The following is a 19,677-nucleotide window of genomic DNA, read 5'->3' on the forward strand; positions in this document are numbered from 1 at the left end:
TGCCTTGCCACCAGCTTACACGACATGTGTTTTCACACAGATACATCTCCCGGATCGAGTTCACCCTGTGGTCGCGCAAACAGCAGTTCTCGGGCAGCCAGCAGGAGAGCGGGGTGGTAAGAACAAGCATCGGGGAGCATATGAGGCAAGCATGGATTATTTTGGCACGGCTGCTGAGCTCAACCTTGTGAAACTGTGGCATAGTGTTCCCTGGTCTTACCGGTAGCCCTTCTGCCTATGCAAACATCTGACACAAACAGCTTGTAGCATTTAATATCAGTGATAATCTTGACTATCATCTACTAGTTAACAATGTTAGCACAGGATGTATCCCATGTAGCACGGGATATTTTTTTACTATTCCAATTTTTTAAAAGTTTTTTTATGGGATTGTATTACGATACAGTGAAGTCCAAAATATTTAGATTAAATCTGATTCTTTAAAGAAAATGTACTTTTCAGCACTGTATATGTCCTCAGAATTATTAACAAAGTATATAGAAGCTTTACTTTTTTTTTTCCTATGGTTGTCAGTGAATAGGTTAAATTATGGAGTTTTGCTGTTATTTTTTGAGGCTGATGTTGGTCATTGGACCATCTTTCTGTATGTGATGACGAAAAGAGTATCCCAACACTGGCCGCACGCACAGTTAGCTTATCTACCACATTTAAAGTAGAAATAGATACCGTAGGAACCAGTTTGGTGGCATGATCTGTTTTCAGTGTGAGCTCAGATGATAAAGGCCATATGTGCTGATGTTGGTTATTTTCGCCTGTGGTATTAAGTCTTTTTAAAGAAGAGCTTGTTACCACCCAGTTGTCCTAAGTGGCACTTAGAGCCAGGCTCAGCCCAGGAATCTGTTTCTGCCTTGTTCAGTAGCTTTAGACAAGACCTCGAGGCTGCAGGTAGCTCTGCTGCCACCCATGCCACCACCTTGTCCCTGCCCTCTGCCAGCCTCTCCGGCGCCCTGTCGTAGGCATCCCTATGGCCACACTGTGAACGGGATTGGGAAACTCCCCTGGTTGAAAAATAACCCAGGAACAATTGGTCAGGATCAACCTCTCGGTCTGAAATTTCCTGATCTGATCTGCCACGTGGAGACACAAGCAGAGGGAAGGCGAGGGAGGGCCAGCCTTGGACGGGCTCCCGCAGAGGGGTCTGCTGCTGCAGGAGCACCCCGCACACTGTGACTAGCTCCCCCGAAAACCTGTGAAGTATAGAAAATTGAACCTATGCAATTATGGCTAGGTTTAAGAACCATTTGCAGTGTGTGCATCGAGTTTCCGAACACCAGGTGCCGTACACAGTCATTTATTCACAAAGTAAAGCTGTCGATTGCCCTGCATCCAGTGGTCTTCCCCATATTTTACGCTTACCTTGAGAACAGACTCGGTGATACCCCAGGAGAAGTCACAGGAGAACTGCGCTTGTAAGCTTGGGGTAGACTCCCTTGGGAAGAAGCCGTTTTCTCGTATGATTTGTTTATAATAAAGTGCAGATGACTTGGGAATCCTTTCCTTTTTTGCGCTTTTGAAATCTACATAAAATAATCCGCGCCTGATGTTGTAGGCATGTTGCCATTCAAAGCCATCAAGGAGTGACCAGGCTGTGTAACCAAACACATCTATGTTGTCGTATTTAATAGCTGTGTAAGAGAAAGTAACATCCGTGAGTCTTGTATTTAGGACTCTAACATATATGAGGGATATTTATGAGGAAGATACTTATTTGAAAATCTTGAGGGTATCCTCTACATTCATACAGTTATTGGCCCATTGTAATTCATTGCAGAACTCTGACAGACATATATATCCTAGTCCTTATGCATTAAAAAAAAGAAAAAGTACATCACTAGTTCCTTAAGAAATTAAATTACTGTAGGATGCTTTATTTCTGCTCTGAGCAAACATGAACTATTACGCCACATACAGATTTTAAGTTGCATTTGATGGTTTGCAAGTAATATATACAAATAAAATTAGACAATGACTAAAAATTAAGGGTGCATCAGTTGATCCAGTTTGTGGCTTTGTATTTGTCATGAAGCTAAAACTCTACCTTTATTTGAAAGATGTCTGCAAGCTCTAACATTTAGGAATGTCTATTCAGCTTCTAAATTGAAAAAATTAAATGTGTCGGTATGGGACATGTAATGACTTCAGAAGAAGCTGGGTTGATCAACCCAGAGACTGAAGTGCTTGATTTATTCACGGAATGGGTGCAGCACACACAGGTTTTGTCAGTCAAATGACTTAATGTCCTTTTGCCTTGCGAAGGAGTGTATATATAATCTTTTACATACATGAGGAAGGTGACAGAATGACTGCTTTTGCAGACGTGGCACCCCCTTCACCAGGGAGGGCAGCAGAACTTCCAAAGCAGCTTCTTTGCTGGACACCAACTAACAACCACCTCCGTTACCCACCCGCAGCGCGTGCCTGCTGGCAGCCTGGAAGAAAAAGTCCAAACTCCACAATCAGTCACATTAGCTGCCTGTTGCCAGCTTTGAGCTTGGAAATAACGCGGGAGAGCTCCTCATGTTAACCTTATAAAGGCTGGAACATCAGGGGCCAAGCAGTGGCCAAGGGGGGGTTACTGAGGATTTTGACACAGACACAGGGACAGCCATATTTTGCCTCTAGTCCACTGAGAGTAAGCCAAGGAATAAAGATGAAGTGTTCTGATTTAAAGCTCTATTCTCACCCAGCATCGCTTTGCCTTATTTTCTCAGGACATTTCACTTTGCATAATTTTGTATCTCCCCTGAACTTCTTTGGCTTCGTCACAGTGTGCTGCAGTTTCAGGAGGAGGCAGTTTTGCACAGTACTTGTATTCATGCAGCAGAGTGGCAAGGTACCCCGCAGCCCTGCCGTAGCCAAGCACAGTAAAAACTAGCTGCTGGATGGAGAAATCAGAAAGCCGAAAAGCTTGCAGTGTAAGTATGTGAGAAGCTGATAGACAAGGCCAGAATACTGGTAAGGAGTTGAGGGAATGTAACAAACACAATGGCATGTATTTTTAAGAAAAGCAGCTTCTAAATATTGGGGAAACCATGGGACAAAGTACAAAAATGTTTGAAAATATCCATTACAAAACGCAGAGGTGGAGAAAGATGTAGAGGATAAAGAGACAGGTCAGAAGAGGCTTGCAAGTAAAGATGAGTACTTCGTGTCTGCAGTGAGGAAGATTGAACAGATGGAAGCAGACATATAGGGACAGCATAAGTGACAACTGGGGAAAACCATTTTTTTCTAGAAGCATACTGAATGGATGGGGGCTAAGTTTAATTGTCAGAGCAAAAGCTACTGCAGTACTCACGATGGTGCATGCCTAGATGAGAAATTTTGGCTGTTTTAAATGGGTAGGGGAAAAAGCACTGTTTTATCTATATTTTGTGGTAACAAGAATCAACAGTTAGGCGGGTGATAGGTAGAGATCCTGTGGGTCAGTGTGAGAGTATGTAGTGTTGTCTGCAGTGACAGTGAAAGGAGAGGGCAGAAACAGAAGCCAGGATCCTCACTGAACATTAGAGTGGGGATGAGAAAATCCTCCTAAAACCCAAGGGGATGGCTGGGGGGCAGGATCAAGGGGCTGATGGTAGGAGAGGTCAGGAGTTAATTAAGCTCCCTGTGTCTCCAGAGGTGGCATCCATGGAAGCAGATCTCAAGGCATTTCTGTGCCTGCTACACGTGGAGCCTTGGAGTCCTTCTGCAGAAGTAATCGTTTCGGTACCGACGGGCGTGTGCATGCCACTAAGAAGCTGTAGTTTCAATTGCATCCTGGTACCATAATCAGGGTCTGTTCATTGCAATGGTGATGCTCTACATCATCTGTTTTCGTGATAGACAGTACTGTAAGATACAGACGTACACTACAAAGTTTACAGCACTCTTCTTCAACACACAGACACGGTGTATAGCTCCTCATAGTGTGTTACATGTTATCTTACCGGCCACCATCCCATTACAATTTGGCCTATATAAATGATGTTTTGAGGTTAATGTGACCTAACCGATTTTGCTGAAAACGGCAAATTTATACCTGACTTCTCTGTAAGTAAAAATATGAAAATATGTTCCAAATATTATTCCTGATGAGACAAATTAAAGTTTTCTTCCAAAGAAATGTATTAGTTAAGAGATAATCCTGTATTTTGAAGCAGAGGTTGAAGTATCTGCATAAATAAAAATGTAGATGGCAATTCTTGAGAAGTAGTTATTGGCTGAACATTGACCAAGTATTTCAGAAGTCTTGAGTCCATGGATGGTTATTACAGCCAGATCTGCTGTAGAGGATTAAAAAAAAAAAAAAAGACACTATAGATTTTCTTATGTATGTGTCCAGAAATCTACCTGTTCCACACCTCCAAATCCAGGTCTGCATATAGACTTTCCTGCTGTGTCAAGGCAGTACTTAAAATATGTAACTGCCTCAAAATCTGAAACAGGCAGGACATACTGCATAGTTGCACTATGTGAAGTTTACAGCTTGAACCGACTTGAAATCTACCTGGATAATCTTCATTAGGAGCTTAATAATGTTCACTGGTGATATGGTACCGCCTGACTCAGTGTCAGAGTAAATGGTTACTCATGTTTTCCCTTTTCTGAGGATAAGAAAGGTTTCTGTAAAGGGATGCGAGCCATCCCATCACTGCACTGTGGCATCGGCGCGGGGCGGCCCACTGGGAGGATGGCTTTCGGGACCAGCAGCTGTCCCTCTCCCAGCACCGAACCTACAAATTGGCTGAGGGGGAACAGAAATACTGGGTTTGCAGAGGCTTTAGGTACTAACAGTATTTCTATTTCATACAAAATACTGTATACTGGCTTTCTGAAGAGAAACACCAAGATTAAAAGTGTGTCTTTAAAACATATTATCTCTGTTTGGCACGTAGGAGAATGATCGCCCTTCTCCTGCTGATTTCCTTTGTGCGTTTTGCCTTGGAGTAGGACCCCAAGTGTGGCAATGACAATCTGTAGACACTGTCTTGTCTTCCTGCTGTCAAGGCTTGTACCTGCACAAAGCTTGTACACTTGGGCTACCAGCAGTGAAAAGTGATATCCAACAGATTTGTTTTCATTGATTTCTGACTCAGTTCTGCACCTACTTATTTTTAAAATCCAATGCAGATGTTGGACTTCAGCTTTCTGGGACAGGGACTATGGGGTTTTTTTTCCGTGTCTGTACAACACCTAGCACCAGTAGGTTCTGATCCATGAATTGCGCTCATGCAGTATAAATAATTAATAAGTAACTTAGTTGCCATTATCTCCTTTAAAAAAACGATTAAACCATTACAGAGCTAAAAATCAAATGATCTTAAAAAGCTCTCCAAAAATCCAATAACTAACTTGTGTACAAACCTTGTAAAACTTTATTAATGAAGTTTTTCATCATGTAGATGGCTGTGGTGTCATCTGTTTTCACATGGCTGTCAGTGAACCAGCCATTCTCTGCAATCAAGATGCGAGGACTGTTGTATTCCAGTTTAATCCAGTTCAGTACTTCCCTCAAATTGAGTGACAAATTTTGTCCCATTTTTGGTAGAGTGTTTGGAGGTTTAAAGTTATTAGGACCAAAGGAAAATGCAAAGAAGTCAGCTGTTCCTTTTATGTAGTTTTTCTCATCCTCCGTAAAGCGTGGCAAAAACAAGAATTCATTTTTCAGTTCTTCTGGATAATCGCCGTCCCCGTGGATGGGTTTAGCAAACCAGCCAAGTACTCTCTCCATAGACTGCTGACATTTAGAAATGTCCAAAGCATCTTCCAATTTGTTAGGTTCGATCCAGTGGGATCCCAACACTATGGACACCATCCCCTTCTGATATGGTTGAAAGCGCTTTTTGTAGTTATGCCAAACTTTTGCATGAGCCTGATGAGAGAAAAATCACATTACATTTTAATGCTCTAATAAATCTCCACATGCGTCGACAGCTAGAGAGGCAGGTAGCTGCATCTGAGCCACTGCAGACTTCTGTGGAAATATTAACAAACAGTTAGGGCACACTAATTACCCTGCACAGTTGTGGTGGGCAATGACTGCGAGGCAGCTCAAGGTGATGGTAACGCTCAGTATCTCATGTGCACTGTTCCTATGGAACATTAGGGGCTGTGGCTTTTTGTCTTTTAACATAGGTCTAAATTTCACGAGAGGTCCCAGCAGGGATGTGGGTAGCTGTTAAATGGACACTTTGGGTCTAAACAGCTGTTGATGGTGGGGTTTGTACTCTGTGATCTAGACAGTCCCATCTAGGTCTTTGTTAAGCAGTGATTGCTGACACCGCTAACATTTTAAACCACCCTTACAGTTGTGCCATAAATTATGCATCTCAAATGATGTTTCCTTTGTCAGTGTTGGCTCTGTGCTATTAACTGCTCTGTGCTATGGGGGTCACCTGGATTTACTCTGAACAAACCACATCCACCCCATCCCTCTTCTTGGAATATGCTTCCACTTGTTTTAGTTTGGCCTAACCATACGAGTAAGTGTTCGACTTTTTACATTTGCACCATCCCTAAATGTAAAAACTTGGAGAAAGGGCCCAGCTGCAAAGTTTGAACACAGTTTCACAGTTATGTGTGAGAATTTTGATCCAGCGTTTTAGTTCATTTCTTCTTTGAAGCTGTTATAATAATAATTTTTCTGACAGTACATGCAACAGCACAGAATGAAGCTTATTCATTTTAAGTAGAGAGCAACAATACTTCTGTTTTTTAAAAGGAAATTTGGCCGCAGTATCTCATCAGGTCTATTGGGTACGGCTTGCTTTAGTACTCATAATTGGCCAAATATTGACTGCCCTAGGAAAGGCAGAAGTTTTGCTATTGCTGTTAGTGACAATGAAAACACACCTCATATCACATCTTAATTCCATTTTTCTGATTATCATCATGTTTTAGAAAGCGTAACATTGTCACACACCAGAATTACCTTCAAATGTCATGTTGTTAGTTACTTAAATAAGAGACTGCAGCAGGCAAAATTTGCACGAAAAAAGGAATACGTGGGAGACTGAGGAACCATGGGCACTGTCGGAGTCCCATGGGAAAAGGGGAGAGCAAGGGTGTCAGAGAAGGGTGACTCTGGATCGCAGCCTGAATCACACCAGAGGACCTGATGCAGGGGAGGGGAGCTGGCCTCTCCCAGCTGAGGAGTTGTCAAGTAACTGAGGGTTTACCTTATTCCCCAAGTGTGGCTTTATACCCTTAAGCTGGAAAGAAAATAACTGTTTGCACCCAGAAAAAACATTGAGAAGCATTGTGAAATACTTAAGCGTGCCGAGTTAGACCAGTATCATTATCAAGCCAAACAGCATTGCTTACCTTTGACAATAATTTCAGTTAATATATCTAGAAACACACAGCCTTGACGGTTTAAAAAAACAAAAGACCTGATGTCAGGTAGATATTTGGTTAAGCTAGGGAGTACTGAAGAATTACAGTTTGTGAAATTTGGTGTATCAGTTGTTTATGGTTTCTAAGGTCATGCTTGTAACATTTGTTCAAGGTCTGTCTTTGAAAATACTGATAAAGTAACATTAACCTTTGAAATGTTGGTTCTGTAGCTGAAAAGAGAAGTCAGCAAAATTGTACTCATGAGGCAAATCGCAAGATGCAGTTAAAATATTATAAAATGGATTTCTTACCAGTCTCATCAGAAAATGTAAGCGGCCAGTGCCATCTCCTCAGTTACCCTCACTGAAGTTACCTCTCCAGAAGGTCCCTCCAGCCCAGGATGGCTGCTGGGCCTGGCTTGCTCTGTTCTCTGCCTCTAATGATTTCTCACCCGGTTAGTATTTTGTTTTTCCCAGACACAGACTACTAACAAACACCACCATTTAAGCAAAGGTAAATGGTTGCATTGGCTCAATAAGAAAAACCCTGCTGCATTCAGCTGTGTTATGAACAGTGCCAAGGAGGATGGCAATAGCCCCAGGTAAATCTTAGCAATCACACAGTTCTAGGCGAAGTGGAGAAAGATGGCTTTGCCAAAAATCAGCTAATTAGAACATATTATTGACAGGTAAAAGACAATCAGTGACAACTCACTGTATTCATACACACCATCGAGAGGTTGATTAGAAGAAAGTAAAGTTACTATTATAAATATTGTCCACAGCACAGAATACAGCCACAGGTATAATTCTACAGGAGTAGACCTCAAGTACAAGTAAAGGCAAGATAGGATCCCCATATGCAAATTTGTATGTGTCACTGATGTCTCTTAATTCTAAAGGTTAACTCTATTGAAAAAAATTGTCACTCTGTCTACAATAAGGATTTTTATGGGAGTAGTAGAGACAATAGCATTTGCTTGCCTATAATTCTGTTTTGAGTTGTTAATTATCTGTAAAGCACCCTGACATTCTCAGAGAAGGTGTTCACGAAGTGCAAACTAGTGTTGATGGAACCAACTGATGAATGTAATTCATTTTGTAAGATCACATATGAAACAAGTATCAATTTAAAAGCAGTATCATACATCAAATTGACTATTTTGAGTAAATCTTAACGAATCTTTTTTCGGTTAGAGTTTAATCCCTAATCTTTCACTTTCCTTGTTAGATCAAGGACACATGTCAAGGCTAAGTACACAGTGCAAGTCGGATCAATATTGTGTATTTATTCTAGATACATATGACACAATATTTTCCCAGTATTAATATAGAAAATATTCTATAGACTTGAAAGTCACAGAGAGTGCTAAGTCAGTTAGTATTAACCCCGTAAAAAGGCTAGATAAGTCGATTTAATAAAATCAAGACAACAGTGTTGTTCTCCTTTCTTCTTGAAATATCCTCATACTCCTTCAAACTCTGATCCTGTAATTTATCATGTACGTCCACAAAGGTCTTACTACTGAAGGACCAATACTTTCAAATTCTTAAGGTATGTTAAAGTCAAGCAATTTTCCTTGACTGTCTCAGCAATGAGCACGCAAAACAACACCAGGGTGTATGGAGCTATTTTAGTGTGCTGTCTAGGAAAACTAGAATTAAAAAAAAAAAAAAGGTTAATGAAATTATTCTGGCTTTGTGTTTAATTGTTTGGTTTTTAAACCATGAAGACCTAGAATGCACAGTCTGATGATGATGGTGTTACACGTCACTTTAGGAGAAGGGCGGGTGTGTGTGGCTTATTTGGAGAGTATATTTCAGTTCAAGGCCCTTTTGGTCTGTGGTAAAGATGCCACATAGTCAATATAGTTAAAGCCCTTATTTTGCAAACTGACTCTGAAGCTCAGTCCTTGTGAAGGAAAAAAGGGCTCTTGAGATGTAGGCACCCAAATTTGTAAGAGGGTGGTTTGAAGGACTGAGGCTTTACTATTAAATTTGTTGTATGCTAACCATCTTGCATTTGGATTGTGTTTTTCCTGATAATTTCCAAGAAGTGTAAGAAAGCTAACCTGAAAATAACAAATCATACCAAAAAAGCGTCACTCAGTGCCGAATTTTACATCATCACTGATGGCTACTACTGTCTGAAAAGTTTTCCAGCAAAGACATTTACAGGCATAGACAATTCTGCTGTCCGCCCTACAGCTGTACTTGATGGAGATAGATTTCCCTCCTTCTGTAAGAAATATGGGCACTGGTGTAGCTTTTTCTCTCTAGATCCTGAAGAAAGAAGGCCCCTTTTGGGGAAGGGAAGAAAGCACCTCGTTGGACCTAGAGATAAGGATTATTCCCCTTTCATTCAGCATAAATTTATTTTTAGGGCAAATAAGTTATGGGTCTTCTCTGGGACATGGTCATCCAAAGACCCCAACTGGGATTAATGGAGCTGAGCAGAGAGATGAACCTGATTTGTGATGGATCTACATGGAGACATGGAATTTATTGCCTTTCCCCAGTATGTGATATGAAGGTGTGTCCATGAAGAAAATGTTTAGGGAGATCTTATTCTGACAGTTTTCTCCTGGGCTTTTCTGCCAGATGGAAAGGAGTGTGAATCATTTTTAACAGGAAAAAAAAGAAAACCCCTTTCTGCCTGTTACGTAGCAAAGGCAGAACTGCCTGGAGGGCACTGATACAGAGGGTGAAAAGAAGACAGCTTGGTCTGCAGTTTGTGATCTGTACAAACCTCAATCTAAATATATAAGAACCTAACGAGATCCAGAGAAAATGGTAATAATATATCAGGTATGTATCTCATTTAAGCTCCAGCCACAATGATTCATCTGCTTTGTATTTTCTTGCTTCTTGTCAGATTATTTACTCTTAAATCAAAGGAATCAATCTAATTTTTCTGTGTGCAGTTTTTTTCTTCTCTGCGTCAGTATGACAGCTGCCTCAGAAGCAAGCTCATACTTCTTGTATCTTCTTTGATGTGTCTTTCAAATGTCGCACAGCAAGTTACATGTTATCATTAATTGTTTTCCAATGTTGCTTTTATGGAGTACAGTCTCCTTTAGTGAAGAAAGGAGATATACTTTCGACACCCACTCTCCATCTGATACAAGATTCCACATGTTCCTCCTGTTACTGGGAATGATCATACAATTGAATAGATTTATCTAAGTGAACCCTTTAGCAATTTATAATTGATAAGCCTCAAACTTCAAATTTCCTATTCATTTCCTTTAAAATGATCAGTAGCAATCATTGCCCTCTGTGTATGAAAAGCATACATAATAACACGCAAATATGTTTTTTAAATTGAAATTTTGAGTGATTCTGTGGATTATTTTCCCCATGTGGATCTCCTAAGCGCTCTGCTTACCAGCCTTTGTTTCCACATCCACTAGCCCTCTTTATGGGTCTGGAATAGCAAGACCCATGTAAGAGGAGGGACTGCCTCTTAAGTAGATGTATCTGGGGCATTCCCTTAAAAGCACGCAAGGCACAGAAGGAAAGCACATGTATCAGGTGATGCAGCATCTGCAATGCCTTGTGCTAGCCAACACCATAGGGCTCTGGGGCTTGATGAAGACAGACCAATCCTACTTTAATTGAAAAGCCTTAATAAAATAACTATCTACCTAATTACCTACCTGAAATCATTCATGGAAGCAGATCACTTTTTAATCAGTTCTAAAATGCCTGGACTTTTTTCTTAATGCCAGCTAATTATTTGAGTTTTAAGATGCTGGATTTCTTTAGTCTACTAAAATTGATAGTTTAAGAGAAATTTCTTTGGCCCTCTTCTAGAGACCCAAAAATCTCCGGCAACCTTCAAAATGTTTGTACAATAAAATAATCCAAAGTCCAAAAAACCAGAGGTTTATGGTTTGTTATATTGGCTTTGTGATTCTATGAAACTTAGCTTCAATTTATGATTATCACATAAAAGTACTCCATTATGTAAATGGTATTTAGTTCCCACAACACCACAACTGCAACAGTGCACTGGTAAACGAAACCAGAAGTAGGACTCATGAGAGCACCTCATTTACTTTACCCAAAGGCACTACAAAAAGGCTTGAGAATGATTATTCAGCAATATGCTATGTAAAGGAGTGGTGATCAGTTTAGTTAACAGATTAAGCCAGTTCTTCCTGCTAAGCATATTTCATGGGTGGACCTGGTAATGTACATAGGGTGGCATGGAGAATATTGCCTTTCAACAGCCTGTCCAAAAATGATGCCCTGACATGGATGAGAAAGTGGCTCTTCCTAAAGCCGTTGACATAAATGGGAATCTTTTCAACAGCTTTAACAGGCTTTGCCTCACACTGCCAAAACCTGACATTTTTCTTGGTCTTTTATTTTTGGGAGGACATTTTTGGTTTGCAGTGGTAAATTAGAAGGTAGCCATAATCCAATGTCTAAGAAACAGGTTTGCAGATACCAGTCCTGAAATAAAAAGCCATGTGAAATCTCTTTAAAGAGAGATTCTTATAACGTTCCCTGCATCTCAAAGGGGGCACATTTCACAACACGTGAATCCTGATTGTGCATCAATCCATTATATTAATATGGTGTTGTCAACCATACTAAACAAACTGAACAATTAGATAACCACAAAAAGCTTTGAGAAAGATTCTGGCTAGTTGGCTTGAAACATATAATACTACCTATGACTTCTCACTGGCTTTAATTACATTTTATTAAGAAAAAATAAATTATATACATATAAGAAGAGTTGACTCATGTTGACTTGTACCTCAAGAGCTTCCATGCCACCTCCAACTCCAAACTCCAGTTCCTCAAGTACATTACTACAAATTTGAGATTCTTCATGAAGACCTAAAATCTTCAGAAATTTTACAGTGCCACGGGAGAGAACTGCTAATACATTAAGTAATGTTCATAGGGCTGTAAGAAAGATACAACATGAAAATAATTTCTTCTCAAGAATAAAATACTAGTTAACGGATTGTGTATGGCTGAAAGTCTCATTAACTCTTTCATTGAAGAGATTTATTTTGTACTCAGATTCACAGACTTTAGAACCAATTATCAGATCAGGTCTGAGAGTTGAATAATATTAACCAAGGAACTTAGGTCAGAAATTTGCATATCAGACCCAACTGCACTTGGTTTCCTGGAACACCCAATTGATTCTTCAGTAGAGGCATTGCTCTCTGTGCTGTCTGCTGCTTGCATTGATTTTACAGAGTGGGAAAATGCAGAGACTGCTGAGTTGGTACCCCAGTTTTGACTGTGCTACTCAGAAATGAAGGCAAGAAATGCTATGAACTTACATCGTATCTTTTACATGTATTATATCAAATATATTTTATATAGCACTTGAAAGTAAAAAGAATAATTAAGCATCAGTTCTCTTTGAGATGTTTCACAGATCTCTATAGTTAAACATTCTTGTGCTAAGTCTGAAATCAGTTAGTGACTCAGGATGCTCAATGACTATTCTATGTGTAAAACTGCTATTGGCTGCAGTGTGAATTTTCTGGAAAAGGAGGTTCTGCAGGTTCAAGCCCAGAAGCAAGTACAAGAAACAGAAATAGTCAGCTGCAGAATATTTTTAACTACTCTGGCAATTCTTTTTTTTCCCACACGCATACTTCTTTATGTAGGACAAATACATTCAGATTTATTTGTTGATTACATATAATGTATGGTAGCTAGTAGAAAATTTCTCTTCATGACAGTTCTATTTGAAAAATAGTTTGAGCAGGGGGCATTATACTGCCTGCTCTATCAAACAGAGACTGGATAATCACCTGCTCTGTAAAGCACTTTGAGCACTACAGATGAAAAAAATGCTGTATTGATATCGTTAATTCTTATCTTAAACTGCTGTTATTCAAAATTGTTTTAAATTATAGCAAGAGAATTAAATTATAGCAAGAGCTCCTATGCATAGGAACTAGCTACTCTGTAGAATGAAATTAATAATCTGTCAGAGGAGATGCTGCAAACTCTGTAATGCTGTTGAGAAAAATGAATGTCTGCCCTTTCTCCTTAAGCCCTTAGTCCACTTCAGGCTTTCCTTTTTGTCCTTCCATACCATGAAAGAATACCATGAACTGAGGACCCAGTACTGCAGCTGTTGAAGTTATTGATCATGGGATCAAGCCTTTTGGATGTGTAATTCTGTAGAAGACAGCTGATAAATAAAATAAGACTGACATAAAAATTAAAATGCTGAGAATATCATGGGAATAATGTAATTCTGAAACTCCCAAATGCTGAAGGGGACATTTGTTTTCTTCCAAACCCAAGAACTGCTGACCTTGCTAGTTCAGTGGCAAACATTTTGCAATGCAATCCTACTAAGTTAGAACTTCATATATATGTACACTGTATTTACATACACATCCTCTGTTGTTAGTAGAATTGATCTAATATGCAAATGAAATATATTTCATTTTAAACTAATAGTCATTTCAGTGTAGCCAAATTAGTGGTCATGTCAATGTGTTTAACTAAATGAAAAGAATAGGGAAGGAAACTCATGCTGTTTAATAGCCTGATTTTGTAGGCAACACCTAGTTTAAATAAACAAGCACTTTAAAACAAATAATTACTGAGTCAGCTGTTGTGATAACAACAATAAAAACAACATGAGGATTAAAAAAAAAGACCGTCTTAGCTAAGGATTATTTCTCCATGTTTTCACATTCCTTGATTTTTTTTTTTAAACACTGACTACAGGATTGATTCCTCCCATCATTTCCCACGGCGGTGCAAGACCAGTCTGTAAAATCTTACTGTACCGTACCTTGATCAAATTGTGTCCTACAGAGTAGACGGTTGTTATTTTCCCTCTCTCTCCAGGAGCATGAATACCTGTGCCATACCCATGCCAAGCAACTAAATACGGATTGTGGATTGTAATCCAGTATTTAACACGATCCCCAAAGGCCTGGAAGCAAAAGGTGGCATAGTCATTGAAGATATCAATTACTGATTCATTTTTCCATCCCCCGTATTTTTCTTGCAGCATCAAGGGCAGGTCCCAGTGGTACAGAGTAACCATGGGGTCAATATTTCTGTAGAGTAGAGAGTCAATAAGGGTGTTATAATACTGGAGTCCTTTTTCATTGGGAGCTGCTACCACTCCAGTAGGAAAAAGCCTTGACCATGAAATTGAAAACTGGTAAAAAGTAACTCCCAAAAAATCCAGAGCAGACAGATCTTTGTCCAACAAGGCGTAACTGTCACTGGAGGCATCTGCGCTGTCAGCATCCCTGAACTCTGAGTGGATGAAGTGGTCCCAGATGGAGGAGCCTTTCCCGTCCTTCCTCCAGCTTCCTTCCACCTGGAAAGCCCCTGTCCCTACACCCCAGAGAAACTCTTTGGGGAATGTGTCATACAAAAACATCTGTGTTTCACTCACGGGGCTGAAGTGGGGGTCCTTCTTCCACACAGATCTTCCCTCTCCAGCAAGCCCAGTAACTATCCTTATGAAAACTAATGTCCAAAAAGCAACAAATCTCTCCAGTCGTCGGCCACACATTATACTGGTTTATAGCGCCAGTGTTAAAAGTGAGCTTTGTTGCGCTGATGCTGAAAAATAAATCCATTCATTTTCTGGAGTCCCCGTCGTGCAGACTGTCTTCATTTGCCACGACTGCTGGAGTGTCTTATCAAAGCTTCACTAAAAGCTTGCGATCGTAAAAGCCCTGTCAATGATTAGCCTGAACTGTGAGACCTAAAATGGGTCAGAGAACGGCGTCATTTTTAGGGAGGTGGCCTCTGTATGACCACTGAGACACCTAGCTGGCTTCTTACTGCAGGAAAATAGGTTGCCTGAACAATATAAATGCTAGTAACTAATTTATTATTATTTAAAGCTCGGTCATTTGGGTGGAAGAATATAGATGATGGAGGGTGCTAAGAAGCTATCACATCCTTTATTCCTCGTGCAGCTGTATTTCAAGGAAACATGGCAGAAATATAATTAAGAGTGCATAGTCTCCAACTGAAAGGTGATTTACCCCGCCTGTGTAATTGGATGGCTGGAAGGGCAGTGCGGCATTCCCCAGTCCTGCCCTGCACAAACATCCTACTTCTGCTGAAAACTTCTCCCTGGACTTGTGGGAAATTTTGTTGTGTACAAGCGATATATGCACATCCCACTAATTATATAAAAAAGCAAAGCAAGCCAGTATTTCTTTCAAACACATGCAACTGTGTTTCTATCCTATACAAAAGTCTGCTGTACAGCTCTATGTGCAGCAGCAGTACAAAATTAACAGGGGTCTGTTCCAGTCCTTAAGCAATTTCCCTGGATTTCTTCAAATAAACACAATTAGCAAAGACAATTAGCCCCAAAAGATGCTATTTCAGTATTGATTAATTTAACAATTGTGGTATAGACAGCTGGGGCACCAGTACAGCGAATATCTTACAGAGCAGTTATGCAATACGATTCCGTCTTTTAACATATTTCAAATTAGAGCAAAGCCACATGTGTTGAGATACAGTCAATTTACTCAAGACAGTAAGACCTGCCATTTTTGCTTTTTTTGAGGTACAGTAATATAAAGTGTATCCACATGTAGACCACAGTTGCTGAAGAGATTCGCAGAACAAGACAGCAGTGTAAAGTAACTTCACATGCAAGAAAGATATGCACTGAAATCTGAAGATGGGAACAACTTACCACCTAAGTATAGCACTCTGCTTCAATGAATTTGCCCTGCTGGCATTGTAGGACATAAAAGTCCAGGTGGCCTGCTGGGCTACTGCGGCTTTACTGCTCCTGCTGCCTATGAGAGCACGCCTGCGGCACTGCATAGTGCCAATGAGACATACCATTAGTTTAACAATAAAGCTGATTCATCAATAGAAGATGGAAGCCATTTTATTCATTTGTTTTTACGATGACCACCACCACCACCTCAATGCATGTTGGCAAGCATTTCTCTGCAGCGCCTTTACATGAAACAGTTTCACCACAGATGACGAAGAAAGCTCTTCTGCGCTGCAGATGGTGGGGTAGCCGTGCGTCTAACACAACTCTGTCCCACATAACAAACCCATCACTCCCTCAACTACCTGAAGTAACTGATCCACGCTTCTCGGCCAACATCCTACCAAAGGCAGCTTGGGAAAGAGAGGAGTAGGTAGGGACTGTACCAAGTTGGTCTACAGTATATACTGACATGTTTCTTTTTTATTCTACAGAATAGCACTTTAAAATGAACATAATCCTTCTATTTTAACATTTAAAAGCTTTGATTGTGTGTATCATACTTTATGAAAGAAAACTCAAATACAGCTTGTTATGGATTGCCACTGTCGTTCTAAATCAGTTAGTTACCACACGATTACTGGATGTTTGAGTTCCAAGCGCCCACCGCAGCTCTGTAACACCCACCACGGCTATGTACTGGCAAGGTGAAGACAACAGGCTCCTCCCCACTAACTACAGCAGAGTTAGTACCACCGGCATCTTCCTGCAGGCTGTGTGTTGCATCTGCATGAGGTGTGAACGGTGCAGCAGACACTTGTGCTCCCAGATGCGTGATCTGGACAAAGTTATGAACTGGATTTCCCTCCTCATTATTGGTATGACTGGGAGCATGCTATAATCAAAGTTTGAAAATGTTTCCAGTACAAGACTCTGAATCCAGTTGCTTACTTGCTTTGTCATATCTAACTGTTTGGGTTGTGTTACTTCATAAAGAGGGAACAATTTAACTGGTGAGAGTCATACAGAGACTTGAATTTGGAAGGAGGTTTTGATTAGCTGAGCAAAGAGTTGGGGGAAGGAGACACTTGTGACTGTTAATTTGGAAAACAATTAGCACAGACAATTAGCACAATGAAACGTGGTCAGGGGCTGTTGAGGAGGGAGGGTGCAAAGGGAAGGGAAGAGGAAGGAATTAATTATTCCGCTATCTCAGAATAGCAGAGTTGGTACAGGCTCCAACCTGGATGCTGTAGGTGGACGTCAGTGTGATGCTGCACAGTGGGATTTCCCGCCTCTGGCCATGCACTTAGTGAATCTGGTTCCAGAAGGAATCAAGGCTGGGAGAGGTCCCCAGGGCGCTTGCTGTTACTGTTAGAGTAGCTGGGAAGCCTAGTGATTATTCAGTTCAATCCTTAGCTATCAAATTTCCTTTGCTATCTTGGCCTCTGCCAAGGCAAGTGATTCAAACTGTGAAACCAACTTTTCACCTCACCGTTGATGAAGTATTGTCCTTGTTTTAGGGGCTTGGGTCTAAAACCTGGAGTTTGGTCTGCAGAAATGACGAACATGTTAGTTGAAAGGAGTTTTGAATGCCTGCAATGGCAGGCTGAGTAGCTGAGTTAAGACACGTGCACTCTGCCTAGATATGCAAACTGAGAGAGAGAAAAGACCTAAAGACAAAGTTCACTTAAAAAGTGTAATGTTTACATAAACATCAGCTGCTCAGCTCTACCAGTGTTAGGTGCTCAAAAAAAGCACAACTTATGTAATTGCCTTCAACAGTGCAATGCAAATCAAGAACTTATCTTTACCTTATACTTCTACCTTATACAGCAAAAACTGTTTGAGATGGGATCAAGTCTTTTCTAAAGACACATAATTGTGATGGATACTATAGAAAGCCTAATGTAAATAGAAACCAGACCAAAGATTTACAAAGAATTTTTGGAATTTTTGGTCTGCAACAATTTAGGATTTCCTAAATGATCAAAGTGTATTGTCCCCTAAAATGCTTGAGAAACACTGCCTTAAGGGCTTCAAAAGCATCTCGGTATTATATTACAAGTTTATCTGCTTAATACTTCAATTAAGTTCCAAATAATTCAAAATACAAATTCTGTAGAGCAGTAAATAAAACATTGCTTCAAAAGTTACAAAACTTCAAAGTTGATTTTGATTTCAAAATTGTATCAATGTAGCAAAATAAAAAAATTGAAAATAAACCAAAAAAATATTAACAAAAAGAAAACAGACTGGTATTTATTTCTCAATATAAGAAATTTGTTTTTCTTATAAACCTCCTCCTCTCTTGATAACCAAGACGGAGCCTTCACTAATAACGTCAGAAGGACTGGTTTTGTTCAACAGGGGAAAAACCCTAAAGCTTGAGCCTTAGTATCTGAATAAAAATAACAACATAAAAAGACAAATAGTCTAATTTTCATAAAGGTAGAAAACAAGTCTGATTTTTAAAATTCTTGGTCTTAGTGGTAAATAGAGTGATGACACTGAGTGTACTTTAGCTACTTTTTAAAAAAGCAGTACTTTTAGTTGGGTAATATGCCTTTCAAACGTGACCTGTGATCAATTATAGAATCAAAAGGGATATTTCCCTTCATTTTATCTCACAAAGCACACCATAATACAGTGACTATTCAGTTTTGTTTCCTGTGGCAAGGCAAGGTTTTTCCCACTTCCAGTGGGAAACAGAGGTATCCCCTGTCTCCCACCATACCCAGCAGCAAATTGCAGTCATTCCAGGTATTCGGTCTGATCTCCTTTAGCAAAGGGTTAAACTCTTGCCTTCCAAGAAACATGAACATGTCACAAGCCCACAAGCAGATACTGCTCTGCTGGATGTTGTTCTATCTATCTATCTAGCTTTATCAACTACAAATAGAGATAACTGCCTGCAATAATTCTTTTAGCATTATTTAAACAGGTTGTCTGGCTCTTACAAATGTCAGCCATTTTAACTACTCTTTAGTTCTGGTATCAGGGATACACACAGCTTTAAAAATGACATAATGAGAATTAAAGACGTAAACACACACGTATCACTGGAGATGTTTTTCTAAAGGGATACCAGTTTTGTTTGCATAGCCATTATAGCTGAGTGCATATGGAATAACTTGCAAAACAGGCTGAAAAGCACAGCCTGTGCTGTGGGTCTGCATTCACTTGCTCACTCCGTCATGTGTTTCTTATGCAGAAATCCAAATTCACAAGCTATGCTAATGTTGAAAATATAAGAGTCCACCTGACCATGTGCATTCATGAAAGAACAGTAGCAATTTCTCTACAAACAAGGTCTCACAATTATTTAAAGTCCAATTTAAAGAATTAAACAGGAATGGTAATAGATATCATTAAACTTCATGTTTCCTCAAATCGGACAAAAAGATAAGACTTTTCTCTGTAAGTAATTATCTTTGCTGGAGTTTGACCATGTCACCAAGTAGATAGTCTCTTGTTCTCAAAAAAAAATAATTAAGTGAGTACAGAAGTTATACAAATGATAGCACTGGGAATTGCACTATGACATAAGTACATATTGAGCTTGTACTCTTTGCTTTTTTTTTATGAGTGGTTTACTAAACCAACGGCAGTATTTTTAATGTCACAAAT

At 39.9% G+C, this 19,677-nt stretch overlaps 1 protein-coding gene across 1 annotated transcript in view; it reads right to left on the reverse strand.

Moving 5' to 3' along the window:
- The window catches only part of KLB (klotho beta), an 18,916-nt gene extending 3,943 nt beyond the window's left edge, over positions 1–14,973 (reverse strand). Inside the window, 3 exon segments of the mRNA XM_035896773.1 lie at positions 1,378–1,646; positions 5,368–5,875; positions 14,131–14,973. Coding sequence (XP_035752666.1) covers positions 1,378–1,646; positions 5,368–5,875; positions 14,131–14,973 — 1,620 coding nt within the window.
- Between the last annotated feature and the right edge of the window lie 4,704 nt (positions 14,974–19,677).

Source organism: Egretta garzetta, unplaced genomic scaffold (genome assembly GCF_000687185.1).
Source record: "Egretta garzetta isolate BGI_Z169 unplaced genomic scaffold, ASM68718v1 scaffold256, whole genome shotgun sequence".
Lineage (NCBI taxonomy): Eukaryota > Metazoa > Chordata > Aves > Pelecaniformes > Ardeidae > Egretta > Egretta garzetta.